We start from the raw sequence: 24,906 nt of genomic DNA, 5'->3' as shown, positions 1-24,906 counted from the left end.
GATGTAGGTTAGAATGTTGGAGGAGAGAGTGTGAAGTGAGAGCACCTGAACACGGAGCTGGTTCTCTGGGGCTGCCTGTCTGAAACAGGATTAGGATGAGATGAGACACCCATCTGTCTAGAATGTCTCAGTAACCTTGGGAGTCTTTTTTAGATCCTGATTCTCCAGTATTGTTTGGTTAAAGCCGCAAAAGAAATTGGCGATTCCTTGTTCTTTGGCATTGTGGGAACAGAGGTGTGTGTGTGTGTGTCTGTGTGTGTGTGTGTGCGCGCGCGTGTGCGTGCTGTCCTTGAATATGATGAGTGCAGTCCTTGTCTCTTGAAAAATGAACTTAATTATGAAGATATTTGAATGTAATTACAGTAAATCAAAATTTTCATTTAGCAGCATTTTAATTATCTGTATGGGCCCAGAGGCCTAAGCTGTAGCTCCAGCTTTATAAATCAGAGATGCACGTAACACATAGGATGTGCTCTTACTCTGCCACAATGGGAAGGCGCAAGGTTGCTAAAAATATCTACTTTTATACTTCCCTTTGCAGTACAGCCCTGGATTTTTTTTTTCAAGATACAAAAAAAAAAAAGAAAGAAAATGATTTGAGGAATTTTTTTCAAAGCACAGAAGAGTTTTGAGCAAGATTGTCCCAACCAGGGTTTTCATGTTTTACTTTAAGCTTATATGAAATAATAATTTTGACAGAAACTATTTTCTGATTATCCAAGGCTTGAGTTCCTCCTGTGTGCGAAAGGAGTTTTCCAGATTGGCATATGTGTTAACAGAGTTTCAGAGGCAACGCAAGAAAATGCAGCTACATCTGTGGTCCATGCCGACCTGTTTGCTTACTTTAACATTAGGAAAAGGGAATCGTGCAAATGGAGCACTTTGGCAGGATTACTCAAGGTTACCTCAGAGCCATATTACAGACAGTCATGTTTTTCCATACAGTCTTGCTCTTGGTAAATCCTGTATTTTTCTGACCATATTAGATTTTAGAGCTTCCTGTGCAGGGAGAATTTTATCCAAGAAGGAAGTGCTTCATGCATTTATGATTGTCTAATACAATGAAGACTTTGATGACTTTCGTGATTAACAGTGGCTGTGTGGTATGAGCACAAGAGAGCATGTCTGTGTATTTATTCCACAACCCCATGGACTGTAGTCTGCTAGGCTCCTCTGTCCGTGGGATTCTCCAGGCAAGAATACTGGAGTGGGTTGCCATTTCCTCCTCCAGGGGATCTTCCCACCCAGGGATCGAACCCGCATCTCTTACATCTCCTGCATTGGCAAACGGGTTCTTTACCACTAGCACCACCTGGGAAGCTCAGATACCCAGTGCCTCACACACAGTGCCTGGCAAATACTAATCATTTGTTACATAAATAAATAAATAATGCTTATTTTCTATTATATTTTGAGTGACCAACTCAGAGAATGAACTTGTATTGTTTTTCCTGCATTAGTTGGCATTACATTTTTTCCATTTATTTATGCTTTTTCACATTTCAAAATAGAATTTTAGGTAGTGATTTCTTGTAATTAAAAATGGACTTAATTATTAGCATAGTAACATCATTTATTAAAATATTACCTCCTTTTATGCAGCATAAGAATGAATGAATTGGCTGTGTTTTTTATTTGTAAATACCATTGTCTCTTCAGAAAAAGGGCAGTCCAGGCATAGGAAAGTGAACTGACTTTTCCATGTTTCAAATGGAACCTTAGTAACTGAGCCAAGATGCTGATCCCTGAGTCACTGTTGTTTATACCCACCAGGTGGTTGGGAGCCAGCTATTTAGTTATGTAGGATCGGAGGATATGATCCAGTGAGTATATCTAAATTCAAACCCTGCTCACCAGATGAATGGTGGATGAGTCACCTCTCTTCCTATCTTGGTTTTACAGATCTTGTGATATGGATAGCCATACTTGGTACTTAGTATCAAGAGAGTATATGTTTAGTATCAGAGAGTATATGTTTAATAACTTTATGATAATGTGTTTAACCTTGCTCTTATGTTTAATATGGTAGCTGTTAATGTTGAATTTTGACAATGAAATTATGTGGAACTCAGCAAATAATTATACCTAAAATATTTTCTGATACTAATTATTATCATTTTATTTTTATTGACCTCAAATAAATACCACAGAGAGTTCTGAGTACCATGTACAAAATGGCGAGAAAGAACCCCTACCTAGCCACTCAGAAAATACCATAAATTATATTTTAGGCTTCTTTCTTTTCTTCACCTGAACAGAATCAAGGGAGAGGTCCCATGCTCTTGGGTACAACCCGTCTGGTCAGTGTTTGATCATCTTTGGTAACTGGCTTGAATTCTCTAAGTATATTGAGATTTATAATTAGACCAGTTATTTGATAGTTTGGATTAATAAAATCCGGGCTGTGTAGAAGGTCGGTTTACTTTGAAATGTGATCTTTTAGTAATAGGTATGTTTCAGTTCCCATAAAATGGTAATTTATTTTTTAATTTCATTATTTGTTATTTAGTAGCCATCTTAATACTTGTCATTTAGTAGCCACCTTAATATTTGTCAAAATATGTAGTACTGTTTTGAAGATATCACTTTTAATTAAAGGAGTTATTAAGATGGAGCTTGAAACATCATTTTTCAACATCAAAAGATAACTTTCATGCAAAAATATATCTTTGTGATTCCAGAGATACCAATTTATGTTGAATTGTTTTGTAACCCATTTCAGTGTAAGTGTATTTCATTATTTCATCAAGAATTTGGCATATTATGACCATCTAAAACCTAAAAGTTTCAGTTTCACCATTACATGTTACTTTCTAAGGCCTCCTTTTCTTTTGTATGTTCAGGACTACTCTACAGGGTAGAGCTGGGGTTATGCTGAGGCAAGCAAAGCACAGGATCCTGAGAAGGAGACCTTCTTAAATTTTGTCACTTAGGTGCCTTGCTTGCCTCAGCATAGACCTAACTCTGCCACAGGGTATAAACATACAGCAAACATGGCAGTTCTGGATTCAGAGCTCATTCACAGTCATGACTGCTGCTTGATCTTTTGTTTTACTGCTTTCCTGAAAAGAGACAAGCATCTGGAACTAATCAGAGGATGAAAGATGGGAAGGAAGTGGAACTAAGGGAACTTTTCGTGGAAGCAAAAGGGAAATCATGGGAAACTGTCCCATTAAAATAGAGGTTACTCCTTCAGTCATCATTAATAACAATGGCTTGGAGTGAGCAGTGAGTTAATTACCTGGTGAAAGTCATAAACAATGTATATTAAGTGAAGTTTTATTACTTCAAGTATAATGTGTTAAAGTGTAAAAATACTCTATTTCAAAATGTGTTCTCAACATAAATAATGCATAAAATTATTTTTATTAATGTAACTCCAGTTTTAAAAGTATCTAATTAAAAGAAGCCCTTAAAATTTTTCCAGATAGAATTCCTTTCACTTTATACTTCAGCATAAATTGTATATATCTAAACTTAGAAACGGGAGATCTAATTATTGAGGTTTCACTAAAACCAATCTCTTTTCAAGGGAACATATCTAGTGTGTGGACAACAGAATGAATGTACAATTAATAGAGAGTAAACTTTAGAATTTGTCATTAATGAGCCTTTTGGTGTTTTCCCTTTTTTTTCTACACTGGGAATTTCTTTTGTTACAAACTATTCTTACATGATTTTAGAATAACCATGGATAAGCCAATGTCATGAAGATTTCTAATGTGAGAACTTTTAGAGATCGGTGGTCTAAATAAGAGCTGAAAAAATACTGTCAATATAATAAACTTCCAAAGACATTTAAGATGTCCAAATTTTCACTATAGGAATCTTATAAACACTTAGCTTCTTTGTGCTTAAACCCCTTCCCCCACCTATAACATAGGCTAAAAGCAGCAAAAGCAATCATTATGAGGTTCAAAGTTTAATTTTAATTATTTCCTGTGTATTCATTGTCTTACTTTACTTACTTTTTCTCTTTTCTTAGGATCTGAGCAGCAAGGATATGAAGAGAGATTTATATATAGTTGCCCATGTGATACGAATAGGTACGGTCTGCTTTATCCAGTCACCTGACTGAGACCAGCCCAACTTGGGATAAGTATCTACTGTTTGACCTCTGTCTTCTCCTGAGCGCTTACCTTTTAATTCAGGTCTCAGGATTAACTCCAGCTTGTATTGTAGCTACATCTTAAGTTTAGCTGCTAGTAATGGCTGAACTTGATAGAAATGAAACCATTTTCAGCTCCCTGTTTGTTCTTGGACCCATACCTTTTATTTGAAGTGGTCTCTTTTTTTAAACATTTGCTCCATCTAATGTTCTGCTTCTGATCAGCCCTCTACCTCAGGGATCTTATAATAGGTTGCCAGTTTAACAGGTAGTGAATAACCTGTGCTGTGTTTTGTATCTGAAAGTATGTGCCTATGCTATTTTTTCACAAAATTAGAGTTACCATCATTACTATTTGAGACGATGGTATCTCCCTTCTACCCGATCCAAGATTTTTGCTACTTGTGGTTTGTTTGCCCAGTCTTATTTCAAGTTTATGACATAATCTGGGGCCAGTGCCTGACCAACTCTTCCTTCATAGGTTTGAGTTCTGGCATATCTTGTCCAGCTAACAAAAGTACAGCTCTTTTGCTGTACTTCTGCTTTTTGTTTTGCTGTATTTTGCCTTTTGTTTTGCTGTGTATAATAAAGCATCTGTTGAGGTTCTAGTTGTGCATTTGCAAGTCCTCTTGCCACTGTAAGCACAGCCTTGGTAGGCAGGACAAGCAAGCTCCATCTGCTTTCTGAGACAGCTCTTGCTCCTGCAGTGGTTCAGGAGCAGCTTTAGATGGAAGAACAGTATGTTGTCCTCCTTACCTGTGTACACATAGCTTTTACCTGGCAGCTACAACACTAAATTGTGTATCCTTAATATACCCAAGAAGTTTAAATCTGTTAGCACTTTGGTTTTTCTAAGAAATTCATGAGATCACTGTTTCATTCTCATATGATTAATAGATGGACTGTTAGTGTTGAGACAGGTAGTAAGGAATGTGGTGCAGGGGAGAAGCGCTGGCCCAGGGCCTGTTTGTCATTCCTCTCCATGAATATCCTTGCATCCTTGGATGGCTCCCTTCATCTTTAGTCTTCCAGTTTAGAGGCTCTCTAAGGTGCCTGTAGCCCTGGCACCCCTGGATGGCGGTTGAGTGGTGCCTTGGAGGAGCTCGAGTCCCGGTCTTGACTGGTGTTTTCTGCTGCCCCAGGCCGGATGCTCCTGAATGACTCCAAGAAGGGCCCTGCTCACCTGCACTACCGGCGACCATATGGCTGTGCGGTCCTCAGCGTCCTGGACGTCCTGCAGTCACTCACAGAGTTAAAGGAAGAAAAGGATTTTGTTCTTAAGGTTTACACGTGAGTAATGAGCGTCAGAAATATTGATGATCTGCAGCATAAGACATCCCAGCGTTGCCCCTGAGAGCAGAAGCTCTCAAGCTTTGCTGGACACAAACTCGTCAGGATATGTAGGACAGGGAGTTTTTGGAAAACGCAAAGATTTCCATCTAACGTTTGGGATGGGCGCAGGCAACTGCATTTTTAATAAGCTCCTTGGGTGCTTTTGAAGCAGCTGAACTTGGAACTTTCTGTCCTGAAGTAAAAGTCTGATACACTTTTCCTCCTCTCCCCGGGACTAGCCAGCCTTAGTATGTGTTTACAGGAAGCTAATAATCTAATTTCTCCTGTGTTTCGGCTGTTAAAGACTCCTCTGTGTCTAATGCTTGCCCACCAGCTGTTGTAACTGAACTGACTGCTGATGTAAATTGCTTCAGAGAATGATCACGAGTCAGGTTGCACTGTCCTAGAAGAAAAACCAGTTTCTCTGAGGAGCTGAGGCTTTACTCTTCATTTTTGCCACTACTGATCTGTAAGTCACCAGCCAGACATGGCATTATTTTCAGTGTTTAGCAGCCAAGGGCTCTGCCTTACAGAAGCAGTGCATCTCCTCCTGACTCTTATTAAGCACTATAAAATAAAAACAAAGAAGAGTAGTACAGAATCCAAGCATCTCTATCTTTGCTTATAGAGACTTAGGCATGAATCACGGGCTTCCCTGGTGGCGCTAGTGGCAAAAAAACCCACCTTCCAATGCAGGAGACATAAGAGATACGGGTTTGATCCCTGGGTCTACATGATTTCCTGGAGGAGGGCTTGGCAACCCACCCTGGTATTCTTGCCTGGAGAATCCAATGGACAGAGGAGCCTGGTGGGCTACAGTCCATGGGGTCGCGAAAAGCCGGACATGACTGAAGCGACTTAGCACACATGCAGGCATGAATCAGAGTACTGAAAACATGATCAGTGGTGGGTTTAGTGAGTTTCTTTTCCTCCCAAAATGTTAATATTTTTATTAAGTAAATGGAAACATAACCAGAGTAGGGAAAAGCATTTTTTAAAATTAATTTTTATTGGAGTATAGTTGCTTTACAGTGTTGTGTTAGTTTCTGCTGTGAAGCAGCAAAGTGAATCAGTTCCATTCATTTTTAGATTTCCTTCCCATTTAGGTCACCACAGAGCATTGAGTAGAATTCCCTGTGCTATACAGTAGGTTTCCATTAGTTACCTGTTTTTTACACTGTAGTGTATATATGTCTATCCCAGTCTCCCAATCATCCCACTCCCCTTCTCCTCTCGATATTCATAAATTTGTTCTCTACATTTGTATCTCTATATCTGCTTTGCAAATAAGTTCACCTATACCATTTTTCTAGATTCCACACATAATTGATATTATACAATATTTATTTTTCTTTCCTTGACTTACTTTAATCTGTATAACAGTCTTTAGGTCTGTCTGCATGCATGCTCAGTTACTTCAGTCGTGTCCAATTCTCTGCAACCCTATGGACCATAGCCCACCAGGCTCCTCTGTCCCTGGAATTCTCCAGGCAAGAATACTGGAGTGGGTTGCCATCCCCTTCTCCGGGGGATCTTCCTCACCCAGGGATCAAATTTGCATCTCCTGCATTGCAGGTGGATTCTTTACCCACTGAGCCACCTGGGAAGCCCCCTAGGTCTATCTACAGCTCTGTAAATGGCACTATTTCATCCCTTTTATGGCTGAGTAATATTCCATTTTATATATGTGTACCACATCTTCTTTATCCATTCCTCTGTTGATAGACATTTAGATTGCTTCCATGTCACTATTGTAAAGAGTGCTGCAGTGAACATTAGAGTCCATATATCTTTTTGAATTATGGTTTTCTCTGGGTATTTGCCCAGGAGTGGGATTGCTGGGTCATAGGCAAATCTATTTTTAATTTTTCAAGGAACCTCCATACTTTTCTCCATGGTGCTTGTGCCAATTTACATTCCCACCAACAATGTAAGAGGGTTCCCTTTTCTCCATACTCTCTCCAGCATTTATTGTTTGTAGATTTTTTGATGATTGCCATTCTGACCAGTGTGAGGTGATACCTCATTGTAGTTTTGATTTGCATTTCTCTGATAATTAAATGATGTTAAGCATATTTTCATGTGTTTGTTGGCTATATGTATCTATTCTTTTTTTTTTATGTATCTATTCTTTAGAGAAATGTCTGTTTGGATTTTCCATCCATTTTTTTCATTGGGATGTTTGTTTTTTTAATATTGAGCTGCATGAGCTGTTTGTATATTTTGGAGATTAATCTCTCATTGGTTGCTTCATTTGCAAATATTTTCTCCCATTCTGAGGGTTATCTTTTCATTTTATTTATGGTTTCCTCTGTTGTGCATAAGCTTTTAAGTTTAATTAGGTCCCATTTGCTTATTTTTGTTTTTATTTTCATTACTGTAGGAGGTCTGTCAAAAAAGATCTTGCTGCGATTTTATGTCAAAGTGAGTTTTTAAAGCAGGTGTATTTCTGTGAAAATTTTTTTTAAAAAACTCCTCTTTTGGTTTTAACCCAATATTATTTTTTTCAAATTAAATCTAATATTGTCAATCAACAGGTTAATATATCTTAACCATATTTGTGGGAATTTTTCCGTACTATCTATTGTATCTGAATCAGGCATGAAGTGAGCTTTAATTCACAATTCCCCTTAATTTGGGCCTCTGTATAATTAGCTACAGCTTATTAATTTGAAAATAAAAGCCCAGATACCCTTATTACCTGTTTGCCTTAAGTTGTGTTTTGTTCAGTGTTGTGTACTTGATGGGATGAGGCTCTTCCTCTGAAATAACTTACAAAGGAAATTTTGGTGGGTTTTCTCTTCCGTTCATGCATCAGTCACAGCCTTTCTCCATTTACAAAATATCTTCATTGATGGGTAGTGGGATCTGATTCTTGGTAAAACTTCCTTCCTTTGACAAGGAATAAACATTAATCCAAAATCATCATCATTATCATCTTACTCCACCCTGTCCAAGGGCAGGGAGTTTATAGATAGCACTCCAGAGTTGCATCTCTTTGCATGTATCAGCTGTTCCTTGCTTCCGTGCAAATTTTCATTGTTGAAAGGGGCTTGCACAGCACTTCTCTTGAAATCATGCTGTCAAGCTTAATTGGCCTAATTCCTTCAAAAACAAGAGCTTTCAGTACCAACATGTCACTTTTCAAGAAGTGGGATTCTTGTGTAACTTATTCTTAGCTCCTTGCTCTGAGCTGTGCCTATTATATCAGTTCTAAAAAGCCAAAGAAAGATGGTTTTTTTTTGTAACAGGGAAGATAGTTTTTTAATAAATTTTTGAAGGAGTAATAGAGTTAAAATGTAGGATAGTTTTTACACTTGACAGTGTTAACAGACTTTCAAAGACATGTCCATGTTTGTGAAATAATCGATTTTGTGCACGGTATGGAATTCCTCTAGGATTAGTGTTTTAAATCCACATGAGCAGAGTGAATTCAGCCCTCAGGAGAAGTACTATTTTCCAGTAAGTTTTAGAGGACATATTTGGTAGACTGAATTGGAAGCTTTAAGGTTTTACTGATACTGATTGTGCTTTAGCTTTTGCTAGGACTGAAGTTTGCAAGGATTAAAAAAAAAAAAAAAACCTCTTGTATAGTTTTAATCAGTGAATTGGCGAAATACATCATTAGTTGTTGACATTCTCATCATTTCCTATATTATTCAGAGTCAACCTCAAGCCCTGTACTTCTTTTGCCATGATCACTGCTCTGGCTTTATAGATGTTTGATATCATGTGTGTTAGGAAGGCAACACATCCTTAAAAAAAAATCAGAACAAGAAGCTGAGGTGTAAAAACTAGGTCACTTTTCAATGAACCAGAAACCTTAAAAATCACAAATGAATAATCACTGTGTGAAGTTTATTCTGATACAGACATCATGTTTCCTCCTATCCAGAAGGGCAGGAGTTGCAGGGTTACAAGGGTTGCAAGTTACAAGGGTTGCTGAATTTGGAGCCCGGGACCGGGAAGGAGAGAATGCCAAGGAGCATTGAGATGGGGTGGGGGTTGTCTGTAGCTAGTACATTTGATCTACCTAGGACACCTCTAAATATGTGATGACCACTCTCCAACTTCGCAATGAAAGAAGTTCAGACATGTTTAGGCCAACTTTAATGAAATAAATAACTACTTCGATAAAATATTAAATTTATCACTTTAGTTATATTTTAAATCATATAAAATGTATATTACATATTATATGCTCAATCACAGAAGTAAAATTGAGGAGTATTACTATTACTTATTCCCTGGGGCTTCCCAGGTGGCGCTAGTGTTAAAGAACCCATCTACCAGTGCAGGAGACCTAAGAGAAGTGAGTTTGATCCCTGAGTCAGGAATATACCCTGAAGGCATGGCAACCCACTGCAGTATTCTTGCCTGGAGAATCCCATGGACAGAGGCGCCTGGCAGGCTATTGTCCATAGGGTTGCGAAGAATTCGACTGAATGACTTAGTACAGCACGCACACTTACTCCCCACTCACATTTTATGAGTTGTTTTTTTTTAACTTTCTATTTTATATTGAAGTGTAGCTGATTAGCAATGTTGTGATAGTTTCAGGTGGACAACAGAGCAGCTCAGCTATATATGCACAGGTATCCCTTTTTCCCCAAACTCCCCTCATGTCCTGGCTGCCACGTAACATTGAGCAGAGTTCCCTGTGCTATACAATAGGTCCTTGTTGATTATATATTTAAATATAGCAATGTGTCCATGTCAATACCAAACTCCCTAACTGTCCTTTCCCCCCACCCTTCCCCCAGTAACTGTAAGTTCATTCTCTAAATCTGTGAGTCTGTTTGTATTTCATAAATGAGTTCACTTCTTTTTAGATTCTGCATATAAGCAATATCATAATGATATTTCTCTTTCTCTGACTTATTTCAATTAATATAATAATCTCTGGGTAGATTTGTATTGCTGCAAATGACATTATTTTATTCTTTTTGATGGCTTAGTAATTGTGTGTGTGTGTACACACCATATATGTACCACATCTTCTTTATCCATTCATCTATTGAGGGACATGTCGGTTGCTTCCATGTCTTGGCTATTGTTAAGAGTGCTGCTGTAAACATTGGGCTGCATGTATATTTTCGAGTTTGAGCTCTCCTAAGGCATATGCCCAGGTGTGGGATTGCAGGATCATATGGAAGCTGTATTTTTTGTTTCTTTAGGAACCTCCATACTGTTTTCCATAATGACTGTACCAATTTACACTCCCACCAACAGTGTAGGAAGATTCTCTTTTCTCTTCACCCTCTCCAACATTTATTGTTTGTAGAGTTTTTGATGATGGCAGTTCTGTCCAGTGTGAGGTGATAACCTCCCTGTAGTTTTGCTTTGCATGTCTTTAATAATTAGTGACATTGACCATCTTTTCACGTGCCTGTTGGCCATCAGTAAAATTCCTGCACGTGTAGTGGTGAAGTGCCGCGTCATTGTCTGCGCTGGTTATTTCCTCTGTGGGGAAGGTGTGCCACAGAGGCACACAGACCTCTTTTAGATTACAGTCCCTTGTGTGTTTTATAATTGAGGACAAATCATCAACGTCAGTAATCGTGCTTTAAATATTAATTTGATTGGATACAACATAATGATGCTTCATTATAATCATAACTTATTTGGTTAATAAATGCTTACATTTATTTTTTTCCTTAGAGAATTATCCCAGTGATTGGTTAAAATATGCTGATGACACTGCATCCACTGAGTTTCAGATGATTTGAGTAGCTCCCTTGGCGTTCTAGAAAGGAAAAGAGTTGAAAGGCCAGTTAAGAGGTGACTACAATGGTCTGAAAGAGAGATGATAATGGCTGAACCAGGGCCATGAAGAAGAGAGGTCATTTGTGAAAGATTTTAAGAAAGCTTCATGAGCTAGTGGGTTCTACTCAGAAGCAATCTCTCAGAGTAGACAGGTGGATAGGAAATGTCAAGCTGTCTTATGGCCATGTAGGTCAAAAGTTTAGCAAGATGTCTGGGCTAGAGACACTGCGTTGGGTCTTGGCAGCTTTTGGTGGTGGTCAAAACCATGAAAGCAGGTGAGATAACCCAGAAAGCTTATATGGTAGGAAGAAAATGGGCTTCAAATGTAGAGCTCTGAAGGTCACTGATAGTTAAGGGGTGTACAAAGGGAGAAGAATATGAGGGGCAAGCCATCAAATGTCTAGCATCTGAATTGTGTGTATTGACTGGAAAGGTAGATGTCAGTGAAGTAATACACTTTGTCACTATTGATGTGGTTGGTAAAGCTTTGTATACTGCCAAATAACTGGTGAGTGTTTTATTGAAGAAGCACTGAAATTATATCACCCATTGAGAGAGGAAGTTAATTTACAAGACTCTTTTTGTTCTTTTGGTTTTATTTATAGGAATTCTTTTGTATTTGTGTGTGTATTTTATACCTGTATATTTGAGATGTATAATGTGTTACTTTGATACATTTATATTTTGTAATGTTTGCCAGTCAAGCAATATTTATCATGTTGCATTATTATAGTACAATATTATTATCTGTATTCGTTATACTGTGCATTAGTCAGGACTTACTTTGAAGTGAGGTGGGGGAGTACACTGTTTATGACGAACTGTAGTCAGATTTCTGTTAAAGAAAGGACTACTGATCTTGTAAACCTAGAAAGTGACAGGAGTCTGACTGCGAGACTAGTCTGAGTCCTCACCAGCTGGGCACTTCTCTGGTGTGGTGACTGGTTGGAAGAGATGCAATCATGTGCATGTCAGACAGGGAGGGCGAGGTGTGCTGCTGCCAGCACCTCTCACTTCTGACTTCCAACTGAGTTGTTAATCACAAGTGATCATTTTAAAGAACACTGTCTCCCTTCCTCTCCTTGGAAGGAATTCTGTGAGCAGAAGTTATCCTCACAGCTCTGGACTGTGAGAACCTTGTCTCTCACACTTTTTTGCAACATCTCTGAGCAAGTGAGGCTTGTTTATACTGACTGAGAAGTCAGAAGAGCTACTGATTAGAAAAAAATTAGTCTAGTGACCAACCTCCTTTATCTCTGAATGGTCTCTATACAAAGCCTTTTATTTAGAAACCAGTTGTGCTTCATTCACACTGCTGGATGGCACATGATAGAACTCTTGCTGGAGTCTCTGCTTGGAAGTGGCTGTGCCGGACTACACACTTCTAAGTAACCATGGAAAGATCTTGTGGGTTTTCCTTTGTGCATGAGCTCTGTTTTCTGGAGTCAGTGGTTCTCCCTGTCCAACAGGAGAAAGGAGGGGCTGAGGCTATGAAGACTCCTAGTGTCTCATGGAATTTTCAAGAGATGGCCCTAATCTCATTTCAGTCGTTTCATCAGCATGTCTACTTTCAGATGAGGAATTCCTTCCTAGTCTCTGTTCCTAAGCTGTACCAAATAGTTGTATGACTGCAGCTTTCTTGGAATTGTTCTTTAGAGGGGAAGACTCTAAAAATGTCAGAAATTAGCAGAGGTGCAGGTCTGTTGCTCCATTCTCTTTTCTTCCACTCCTGAAATTCCTAGGAAAGAACTTTATTCTTATGTATTTAGGCATCCAGACTTCTCTAAGCCCTCCTTCCCTTTGACTACAGAAGATTTCACAGCAAACCAAGCCCACTACTCTCCCAAACTTTTCTTCTTAGCTTGATCTAGCTAAAATACAACCACAGGCAAATATGCACATTGCCCTGATGTTAGCAGGACTTTTCTCTGAGGCCATTATAGTGACAGTTGAATGACAGTATAAAGCCAATGCAAGACATGGAAGTTTCTAAACAGCAGTACTTGTTGAGAGGAACTGTTGTTTTCCTCTGTTGGGAACTTTCCTCTAGTGCCTAGTTGCAAGTATGTGTAAGGGACTAAAAAAAAAAAAAAAAATTGTCACACGGGAAAGTACTACTTCAGACAAAAGGATATTTTGCCACTTAGAGATATTTGCAGAGGTTCGTTTTAGAGTTTCTGCTCTTTCCCCAAATGTGAATCTTCTGTGTGCCTTCCAAGAAAACAAAGCCTTGTCTAATTTAGTAAAATATAAGTTCATTTCTTTAGGAAAGTGTTGTTGCACTTTGAACATCAGACCAGATGTTTAAAACTCTTGACTGTCATGATGCCTGTCCTTCTGTTACAGATGCAACAATGAGAGTGAGTGGTCCCAGATCCATGAGAATATCATCCGCAAGTCCAGCGCCAAGTACTCTGCCCCCAGTGCCAGTCATGGTAAGGTGCTTCTCTGGCTAGAAGACTTTGTGTTACATTTGCAGTTGCTCATCATACACACCTTAAGTTTATTTGTGCTGATCAGTTGCCAGATATAAAGTTATTTCCTACAGACATTTATTCTCCTTTTCTGGCAGTTTCTATTTCTTTGTGTGATGATTTGAAACCTTCCCTAATTATTAATACTTCCTTTAAAAATTTTTTTACTGGAGTATAGTTGATTTACAGTGTTGTGTTAGTTTTAGGTGTACAGCAAAGTGAATCAGTTGTACATATACATATATGCACTCTTTTCCCATATAGGTCATTACAGAGTATTGGATAGAGTTCCTTATGCTATATAGAAGGTCCTTATTGGTTTTCTATTTTATATATAGTGATGTGTATGTCAATCCCAATCTTTCCTTTCTCTCCTAGGATCCATGTTTGTTTTCTACATCTGTGACTCTATTTCTGTTTTGTAAATAAGTTCATTTGTATCATTTTTTTAGTCTCTACATATATGTAGTATTATATAATATTTGTCTTTCTCTGTCTGACTTATTTCACTTGGTATGGTAAGCTCTAGGTTTATTCATGTTGCTGTAAGTGGCATAATTTTATTCTTCTTTTGACTGAGTAATATTCCATTATACATATGTACCAAACTTTTCTATCCATTCCTCTGTCAATGGACACTGAACTTGCTTATATGTCTTGGCTGCTGTAAACAGTGCTGTAGTGAACATTTGGGAGCATGTATCCTTTCAGATTATGTTTTTCTCTGGATATATGCCCAGGAGTGGGATTGCTAGACCATATGATAGTCCTATTTTTTAGTTTTTTAAGGAACTTCCATATTGTTCTCCACAATGACTGTATCAATTTACATTCCCATCAACAGTACAGGAGGGTTTTATTTTTTCCACACCCTCTCCAGTGTTTGTAGACTTTTTGATGATGGCCATTCTGACTGGTGTGAGTGATAAATACCTTGTTGTAGTTTTGATTTGCATTTCTCTGATAATTAGTGATGTTGAGCATCTTTTCATGTGCTTTTTGGCCATTACTTCTGACCAAAATGCGTTTTCTGCTGTTTCTGTGGTGAATTCCTTGTGCTTTGATAGGTAACTTGAGTTCCAGTTCGAATCCAGAGCGAACAAAAGTGTTGCAGGGTTTGTCACATTGTAAAGTCTGTGTTTTCCTGAACAAAGACTACATACCCAGCCCCCCAACAAAAGACACATATTAATATCACTTTTTCTAGTCCTTTTCAGTGTTAGCATCACCGAGAAAGCCTGACACTAATGAGAATCAATGTCTACCATTATCAGTCATTTGGAAACTGAAATAGAAAATCTTTATTTCAAAGCAGCTTTCATCTTAGCTCAACTTCTTTTTTTTCCTGCTTTTATTTTAAAACTATGTTTAAAAGTCTACAAGCAATAAATGCTGGAGAGGGTGTGGAGAAAAGGGAACCCTCTTACACTGTTGGTGGGAATGCAAACTAGTACAGCCACTATGGAGAACAGTGTGGAGATTCCTTAAAAAACTGGAAATAGAACTGCCATATGACCCAGCAATCCCTCTCCTGGGCGTACACACCGAGGAAACCAGATCTGAAAGAGACACATGCACCCCAATGTTCATCGCAGCACTGTTTATAATAGCCAGGACATGGAAGCAACCTAGATACCCATCAGCAGACGAATGGATAAGAAGGCTATGGTACATATACACCATGGGATATTACTCAGCCATTAAAAAGAATTCATTTAATCAGATCTAATGAGATGGATGAAACTGGAGCCCATTATACAGAGTGAAGTAAGCCAGAAAGATAAACACCAATACAGTATACTAACGCATGTATGTGGAATTTAGAAAGATGGTAATGATAACCCTATATGCAAGACAGAAAGACACAGATGTATAGAACAGACTTTTGGACTCTATGGGAGAAGGCGAGGGTGGGATGATCTGAGAGAATAACATTGAAACATGTATATTATCAAGTGTGAAACAGATCACCAGCCCAGGTTGGATGCATGAGATAAGTGCTCAGGGATGGTGCACTGGGATGACCCAGAGGGATGGGATGGGGAGGTGGGAGGGGGGTTCAGGAAGGGGAACACATGTAAATCCATGGCTGATTCATGTCAATGTATGGCAAAAACCACTACAATATTGTAAAGTAATTAGCCTCTAACTAATAAAAGTAAAGGGGGAAAAAGTATAAAAAATAAAACTATGTTTAATATGTATCTAAATCTTGGTGTAATTGTACATGTTAGCATTAACTCTTAACCGAATATGAAATATTTGATTAAATTAGAAGCACTGTTTAAAAATCTCTAAGACCTCCTGAATAGATGTTTTTCCAAAGAAGACATACAGATGGCCAACAGACACATGAAAAGATGCTCAATATTATTAATCATCAGGGAAATGCAGATTAAAATCACAATGATATATCACTTCAAACCTGTCAAAATGGCTGTCATCAAAAAGGACACAAATAACAAATGTTAGCAAGGCTGTGGAGAAAATGGAACCCTCACATCCTGTTGGTGTAAATGTAAATTGGTGTAGCCACTGTGGAAAACAGTATGGAGGATTCTCAAAAAACTGAAAACAGAACCACCATATGACCCCACAGTTTCACTGCTGTGTATATATCTGAAAAAAATTTAAATGCTATTTTGAAAAGATGCTTGCACCCCAGTGTTCCTAGAAGCATTATTTATAATTACCAAAGTATGAAAGCAACCTGTGTCCATCACCAGATGAATGGATAAAGAAGATGTAGTGTATATGTACAATAGAATAGTACTCAACCTTAAAAAAGAATGAAATTTTGCCATTTGCAGCTACATAGGTAGGGTTGAAGGGTATTATGCTAAGTGACATAAGTTAGAGAAAGACAAAATACTTATGATATCACTTATATGTGGAATCTAAAATGTAAAACAAACTAGCAAATATAACAAAAAAGAAACAGACTCAGATATAGAGAACAAGGTCTTGCTTTCCAGTGGGGAGAGGGATATGGGGAGAGGTAAGGGACTAAGAGGTACAAACCACCATGTATAGAATAAACACACTACAACTGTATAACAACACAGGGAATATAGCCAATATTTTATAATAACTACAAAAAGAACATACCTTTGAAAGTTGAGAATAACTGTTGTACACTTAATACTTATATAATATTATACATCTACTGTACCTCAATTAACATATAAATAAAAGCCTGTGAACTTTTAATATACTCTTGAAGATAACTATCAAATTTACATAGAACCATGTTTCTCCAGATAATTTTTACCTTGAAACTATTTCATAACCTCTTTTATATAACCTTCTTTGTTTTAATGTTATAAACCTGTTGTAAATACAGAGTTGCCCTTGAAAGTGAAAGTCAGTTAGTGGTGTCTGACTCTTTGTGACCCCATGGACTATACAGTCCATGGAATTCTCTAGACCAGAATACTGGAGTGAGTAGCCTTTCCCTTCTCCAGGGGATCTTCCCAACCCAGGGATTGAACCCAGGTCTCCCGCATTGTGGGCAGATTCTTTACCAGCTGAGCCACAAGGGAAGCCCAAGAATACTGGAGTGGGTAGCCTATCCCTTCTCCAGAGGATCTTCCTGACCCAGGAATCAAACCGGGGTCTCCTGCATTGCAGGCAGATTCTTTATCAACTGAGCTATCAGGGAATCCCCCAAGTTGCTCTTAAATGATGGTGTAAAGCCACTGCAAGGCATGGCAATTCTGAGTTGTTGAGAAGAACCTCTATCAAGATCAGCATGTTTTCAGCTAGGAGGGTCCTCAGAGCATTTCCAACCCAGAGGCTATGAAGTTTGAGATGCTCAGCTGGGAGTACTTGCATTCTCTAAAACTCTGTAGCATGGGTTTCCTCAGGGCCTCTCTCACTGGTTTTAAGAGCCTGTTTTTCCTCATATGTGCCTGAATGCCAAGGAGCTATGTACACAGTGTGCTGGAAGGTGAAGGGAGTTCACATCCCTCACCTAAAGCTGGACTAAAGCAAGAACCTTACTCTTTAACAAGTTGCAATTTGGAAGACTGTTCATGCCAATATTCATAGTGTTCTTTGCTGTATTTATGTATTTTATTTATAAAGAGCTACCCTTGGCTACAAGTTCTGAAGCTATGGTGTGTTTAAAACTCGGGAGACATTTTAAAAGAGGGATAGTGGTAATAATACATTAAAAGAAAAAATCAAAAAGCAGTTTCCATCATCTCCTAACAAGGTTAGAATGCTGAATTTTGTCTTACTTCCCAGAATGACCAAAGGTCCATGCCATTGTCAGTGTCTTATGATTTTTGTCTGTGACTCACAGACACTGGCCACTTAAACAGTGTTAGAAAAGCACCCCTCCCTCTGTGCTGGGAGCACCATAGACTTCAGAGAGCCTCAGTTAGGATGGCCCTACTGAGGGCAGGTCTTCGTGCACTTGTGGGAAACCCAGGAGGAGAAATAGGCTGCTTTTCTTTGGAGTGTGTGTCTGACTGCCTCTTGGCCAGGCTTAACTTGAAGCTGTTTGGAAATAATGTTTCAACTCCCTCATTGAGCAAATGAAGAAACTGGAGCTCGATCAGGTACTTTAGTGGCTAAACCAGGGAGCCCAGGTTTCGGGATGCTGGGGAACAGAGAGGAGGGCAACTTAATTTCCCCGACCTCAGTCTTTTTAATAGAGTAGTCCTCTGGGTTTTTGAGAAGATTTTGACTTAGATTCTTTTAGCTTTCTAGAATATCTCTTCAGGATAATGTATACTTTCTGCCTCAAAACTTTTCTCAAGAAAAATGCTGAATTTTTCACATTTTTCTCCTGGGGAAAAAAAAGACCTTTTCTGTGTTTTCTAGGGTAGAAAAGTGATTCTGAGTTTTAAAAAAAATGACTTTGTTTTTGCAGGTCTTATCATCTCTCTGCAGCTTCTTCGTGGAGACATGGAACAGATTAGGAGAGAAAATCCCATGATATTTAATAGGGGATTGGCAATTACAAGAAAATTGGGATTTCCTGATGTCATCATGCCAGGTAGGCAGAACCTCTTGGGGCTGGGGTGGGAAAAGGGTTAGGAGAATGGAGTTTGGTGCTCCCCTTGTGTGCAGGTGGCAAACCACACTGTGGAGGAGCCCCACAGCCATTGACAGCCTCTGCAGCCAGAGTCAGGTTGCTGACTGCAGTCTGCAGCCAGTGTCTCCTTTGGCTCTTGTTGGCATTTGTTCTTTTCTAGAAGCCCCCACATACCTTCACCAGGGCAGCACAGCAGTCTGGCACTTGAACCTTTTTGTCTCCTGTGGAGACTAGATATTAGGAATCAACACAGAGCTCCTCACAGGGATGCCTTTTTTATACTCTTCTCTTCAGTTACATATCTTAGAAGAGAAGCCCCTCATAAGAACATCCTCTTTAAGGAAAATAATGCCTGTAATGTCAGTGAATCCCAGTTCATATAGGAGAAGCAGATATATCTGTATCAGAAAAATGAATCATAACAATGAAAACACCATACCATATCAGGAAAACAGGTTGGCAAATGGTATAGGTTAGGCAGTGTGAATAGTACTACCTGGCCAGTTTCTCAGAAATTGTCTTAACCCCTTTCACCTGATGCCTGATGGAGAGCTAGGGCAGAAAGTGGGAATGCACTGGCTCTCAAGTGTGGTTCCAGCAGGTTAATCTAAAGCTCGTGTTTCCTAGTGAGACAGATGCGGGTCAAGCTAGAGCAGTAAATCCAAACAGGCCATCAGAACCAGGGGGGCTGTGGGGAATGAGGGAAGGATAGAGGCGTGGCTCTGATGGATGGGAGGCAGTCTGGAAACAGAGAAGCTGGAAACAAGGAGAAGGAAGGAAGAACAAGGAAATAGCTCCTTGTCTGGATGAATTACAGGAGGTGTGACCCTACCTTTTCCATTAAGTTTCATTCAGTGTTCCACTAAAAGCTTATTTGCTTTTGTTTAGAAGAGCCAAGCCAGGCTAGACTAAACTGATAGTGACCACTCAATAATCTCCTCTTTGGAATCCTCCATGGTGCTGAAAACTTCTCTTATTGGAAATATGTGCCAGCATATACCCGGGGGAGAGTATGGCCTGAGCATACAGAAGGCCTTGTGATGGATTCCAGCTGTTCTTCTGCTCCCCACATTATGCCCAGACTTGTTTTCTATCACTTTTACTCTCTCTCCATAGACACTGTGACTGCAGAGCAAGCTGCTGTGAACAGCCTTTGTCTCTTGCTCATGCACACAGGAGGATCTTTTAAATGACAGTCCAGGCCATTTAATCAATTCCTTGTCAATTTTGTGTTTATCTTTAAATGTTTAGAAGACTCCATGCTTATGAAAGGCCCTCATCTAGCTGTTGTGGAGGGTGATGTCCTCCACAGGACATGTCTCCCATCCTGTCCTGACAGTGTTTCCGAGCCCTCTGTGACCCTAGTGATCAGGAGAAGAGCCCAGACATCATCCCTAGCTTCTTGGCAACATGTCACTGAAGAAATAATTGGTGATTACCAAAACTGATCTGATGATCATTTTTAAATGCGCTATCCAGGCTCATGATATGGAGTCATATATTCTGAAAGATATGCTTGAAGTCCTTTCTCCCTTTTAAGAACTAGTTTGTCTAAGATTTGGACATTGCTTTCCTCTTAGCCCTCACACAGTCATAGAATCAAAACAAAGTGAACAGAGACTAGAAAGAAACAAGCTTCAGTCAAAAATCTTTAAGCAGACTTTAAATTCAAGAGTTACAGCATCTACACCTCACCTGTGGAAAGAGATCTTTTTGTGAGCACTCTGAATCTCTTTGTGTCATTGGCACACAGGTTGATAAAGGACTTCTGAGAAGGTTGGACCTGACCTTGGAAGTAAGCAGTATCAGTATCATTGGTGAGGCAAGCGGAGTGTCAGGATCATTTCCTCCAGTGGGCAGCTGCGGCGTCATCGTCTGATTTGCCCCACAAGGCAGAGACACTGGCAATCCTAGGGTGTCCAGACTGGGGCTGTGAATGTGCTCTTTGCTGGATTGTCTGCCCTTGAAGTATTGAGTACTGGAGCTGAAAGTGAGGATTGATTCACAGGCAGGAGGCAGTCCTCTATGTGTCTCCCCTCTTTTACCTTACCTCCTCTCGAGGAAAGAATTTTTTGCACAGATTGCCCCTCTCCAGGTTGTGTGCTAACAACTGACAGTGCCTTTAATGCCCCCACAAGATATCATCAGAGTGGGTTTGCCCTCCTTGGGCGAGGCGGTAGGGCTGGCCCTGAAGGTTCTGCTAGAGCAGCAGGAAAAGTGTACAGCAGTGTTTTCAGTTGTGGTCCATCGGTCCTGGGAAACTATGGCTGTGACAGGAAGTCCCTTTGTGAGGTCACCCTCCACCTACAGCTGGTCCAGTCTTCACCTGTGGGAATATCGGATCTGGGCTGCAGTGGTCCCTCGGCCCTCATGGTGCTGGTATGACCGAGTTGCAAGAAATTGCAGCTTCTTGACACATGGTCATAAGAGAAATGAACAATGAAATGAATTACGTTAGTAACTGTGAGCATTTCAACACTGAAGTCTGAGAAATTAGAATACATGGAAAAATTAGAATGGTTCATATACTATGGCTCTTATCTTGAAACTACCAGCATTTGGGAGAAACTACTAGATATTCATTTGGAGAGGTCCTTTATGTCAGATGGCCCAGACAGGTCCTTGTCAAAGCATATTGACAGAGCTTACAGCTCTAAGTTACAGCATTTAGACAAGTTCTGACCACACCAGTATCTGACACACGATTTCAGAAAAGGACTTTTCAGTGGTCTCCTGTTGCTTTCCATGAGTGTGTAAGATACACCACGTGACTGCTGTGAACAGGAGATGTCCTATTCTTTCCCACAGCCAAGGCCCTGACTGCATAGGCATCCAGCTGTGTTCATGACTCATAGTGAGCGCGAGGCAAGACCACCGTTGCTGGTGGTGTTCTGGGAGTTGCAGAGAAGGCACATAAACCAAGTCCATCCAAGTCCATCCAAGATTGTAGAAGAATGAACCGATATGTTCGGAACTTAAGCCTTATTTTGAAACTGAACACCTAACAGCCTTTTGTTGGTTTATCGTCATATTTCTGTGGGTAGTTCCTCCTTCCCTCCCAACTCATTTTAGTTCATTACAGAAGCTAATAACTCTACAACGCACGTTTACTCTGAGATTTTTTTCAAGAAAATGGAGAGGAAATACTGGAGCAGGGCAGACATTTCAGGTGAATGAGTTTTCTGTGACTCACTTGTCAGCATTAGCCCAATTAGAACTTTCAAGAAAACTCTCAGCCAAAAGACTGTAAACTGAAAGGGAATGATTTAAAATCTCTTGCTCAAGAGTGGTCTGTTCACTCCTCCAAACCTCGTCTAAGCCAGCAGGGGTGTGCCAGCAGCTTCTGTGCAGTTTTCTAAGTGTCAGGGTTCTAGGAGAGTCTATTCCCTGGCGTCAGTAGGAGTGCAGAGCTGTCATGGTTCTGTGGGAAAGAAACCTTTTAACTTGTTTTCTAAGCCTTGAATTTGTAAGGTTATCATTTACTGTGGGCATTATGGGCCAAGTTTCATATTAGTTAAATGAGCTTCTCTTTTGTCCGAAGAAATCTGCCCTGTGATTTTAATATATTCTAGTTGATGGCTAAGTTTTTTTTTTTTTTTTCTAAGCCAGTATTCCTCTAACTTTAGTATGTATCAGAATCACCTGCAGGGCTTGGAAAAACACATTGCTAAACCCACCCCAAGAGTTTCTGATACAGTAGGATTGGGGTGGGACCTGATCATTTGTATTCCTCACAGGCTATCAGGTGATGGTTTAGGGCCCCATTTGAGAACCGTGTCCTAAAGAGTACTCTGCTTTAGGGATGCTTTGCCCCTCTCTGAATCAGTCCTGGTACAAGCTCCTCTCTGGGTTGCCCTGACCTTGCCCTTTAGAAGGCAGCTATGCTGGCATGGCAGCCCTCAAGGGGGCCCCCCGACTCTTGCCCTTGTGCTCAGAAGTACACTCTGTCCTTTGCTTTGACCCTGATATAAAGTGCATGCTTCATCACCAACCTGCAAGTGATGTCTTTTTCTCTTTTCCTGTTTGTCTTAATTGTTCTTGTTTCTCTCTGTGCTGTCCCCTCATTCTCGCCCCTTTCTTTCTGGTGCAGAGATGAAGATAGTTGGGTGTAAGTTCCTGCTTTTGTGTCTCCTGTCTGCTTTTGCCTGCTTTGTCTCCATCTTCATTTGTTTCATGGAATGTTGCAATACTGGGGTGGGGTATCATTTGCATTATTAATCCTTCATCAGCCTCACCTTTTGGGATAACTGACAAAATGTTAGAGAAGCTACCAGCCCAACCTAGAGACTGTGTATTACTTTAGGTGTTCATTAAGATCAGAGAAAACTAAGGACATGTTGGAATATTTATAAAACCTTACAAAGCCCTAGGTGAGTAGATACAGGAAAGGATTTTTATGAGACAGATCAGCTATTCTCATTGAAAAGAAAATGAGTAATGCTTATCCCAAGCTGCAAAGAATCAGAAAGGCAGAAAGCTGCTCTTTTCAGCTCTGCTGGACACATCTCATGACTTTTGAAAGAAAAGTTCTCCTCAACAGAGTGATGACAGTATTTACCACAAGTAGATTCAGAGGACTGTGGTCAGTCTGAGTGTCACATGAAGCTTTGACCATATCTCTAAGGGATGGTTTAGGAATGATCACATCTGGTCCCACAATGGGTTGGAATATCCCCACATCCCTGACCCAAGAAAGGAATAATCATACACAGTGATGTCACACCATGCCCATTCCTGTCATTTTGTTTGAGCAGAGAATGTCACTGACTTTGTAGCAATAGAAACCAATAGAAGTGTGACACCGAAGACTTGGTTAGAAAAACAAAGAACCTGTCTTCCCTGGGTACTCTGAAGAAATCTTGCCAAGAGCCTTTTTTTTTTTAAGTCTCTTCCTCAGAATGAGATCTACTCCATCATATAAAATGTTGGTCACATGTCTGAAACTGTCCATACAGGATGGTAGTTAACATCTCCACATCTCCATGAATGCTGTCAGGAGACTCCTGTTCTGCCAAGAGATAGAATTGGCACCATTCCGAGCAGGCTGCAGTGTCTCCCGGGAGAAGATGTGTTCTAGTTTTCCGTGGTCTTAAGGGAAATAAAACACTATCCACAGAAGCTCTTCCTAATCCTGTCTTGAATTGGACAAGTTCTAAATAATGTAGTAGTTAACACTATTATTCTTGAACCCAGAGCCTCACACATGGTGTGAGTCATTTGTACAGAAGGGACATGAATTTAATAAAGAATCCGAGCAAGATATAGTGTCCCCCAAACTCCAAGTAAGGCTGGCGTGTCTGGCAAGAGACAGTCTTGCTAACAGAGGCTCTGGTGCCTGAGCTGAACCTCGAAGACTCTGAAACTCTGTGGAGACTGCTTTCAGCGGAAACCTGCAAACATGGGATGAGTTGTTTCTCCAAAGTCGCACTAGGATGCAGGTCTTTGGATAATCAGGCCTGGCCACTGAAGCACATGCTGTTCTCTCTGCTGGATGCAGCTCTGTCCCAGTGCTCCCCAGCCCCCTAGGACTCCGGTAGCTGCAAAGCACTGCTTCCTTCTAAGACCTCTGTCTCTGAGGACCCTAGAATGTTTCAGGCTAATCCCTGACATCATCAGACGGCTTCAGGTCCCTGACCTGGCTCCCTCCCCAGCAGCTGTTTTGTGTTGACTTCTAGGAATCTGGAGTGTTGCCGGTAGTGACGCTGCTCTGGACAGTTGAACACTGTATCAGCAAACTATAGCCCATAGGCCAAATCCAGAAGCCTTTCATACTGTCCGCCAACTCAGAATGGTTTTTTACATTTTTAAAGGGTTGTAAAAACAAAGAACATGTGGCCCACAAAGCCTAAAAGGTACTTACTATCTGGCCTCTTCCAGAAAAAGTTTGCTGGCCTCTTCCAGAAAAACTTTGCCAGCCTCTGCCGACTCTTAAGTCCCTAGTTTTCTGACATGCAGCTGTACCAGCAGCTTTCACTGCCTGCTGTGTGAAACTGCAAAAGGGACAAAGATTATTTATGCTGAAGCCCTCTTACAAGAACAGTCTCATTCATTCATCTTCCCATTGAAGAAACTCTGTTGCGTGTCAACTGAGCACCAAGCATTCAGAGATGTAAGGCATTGCTGATGCTCTTAGAGGCTCTGCCAATCTTAGGAAGCAGAGGACACCTAGCAAATGGAATCAG

The 24,906-nt window shown here is 40.1% G+C and overlaps 1 protein-coding gene across 9 annotated transcripts in view; it reads left to right on the top strand.

Annotated features, from left to right (window-relative positions):
- The window catches only part of DOCK3 (dedicator of cytokinesis 3), a 263,108-nt gene that overhangs the window by 153,530 nt on the left and 84,672 nt on the right, over positions 1–24,906 (top strand). For all 9 annotated transcript variants that reach the window (XM_070456013.1, XM_070456012.1, XM_070456015.1 and 6 more), the window contains 4 exons: positions 3,986–4,046; positions 5,251–5,398; positions 13,553–13,641; positions 18,560–18,685. In XM_070456013.1, the coding sequence (XP_070312114.1) occupies positions 3,986–4,046; positions 5,251–5,398; positions 13,553–13,641; positions 18,560–18,685 (424 nt within the window). The remainder of the gene's footprint in view (positions 1–3,985; positions 4,047–5,250; positions 5,399–13,552; positions 13,642–18,559; positions 18,686–24,906) is intronic.

This window comes from Odocoileus virginianus, chromosome 26 (genome assembly GCF_023699985.2).
Source record: "Odocoileus virginianus isolate 20LAN1187 ecotype Illinois chromosome 26, Ovbor_1.2, whole genome shotgun sequence".
NCBI classification, from domain to species: domain Eukaryota; kingdom Metazoa; phylum Chordata; class Mammalia; order Artiodactyla; family Cervidae; genus Odocoileus; species Odocoileus virginianus.
The sequence above is the reverse complement of the archived record's forward strand: the minus strand, read 5'-3'. Positions and strand labels throughout refer to the sequence as shown.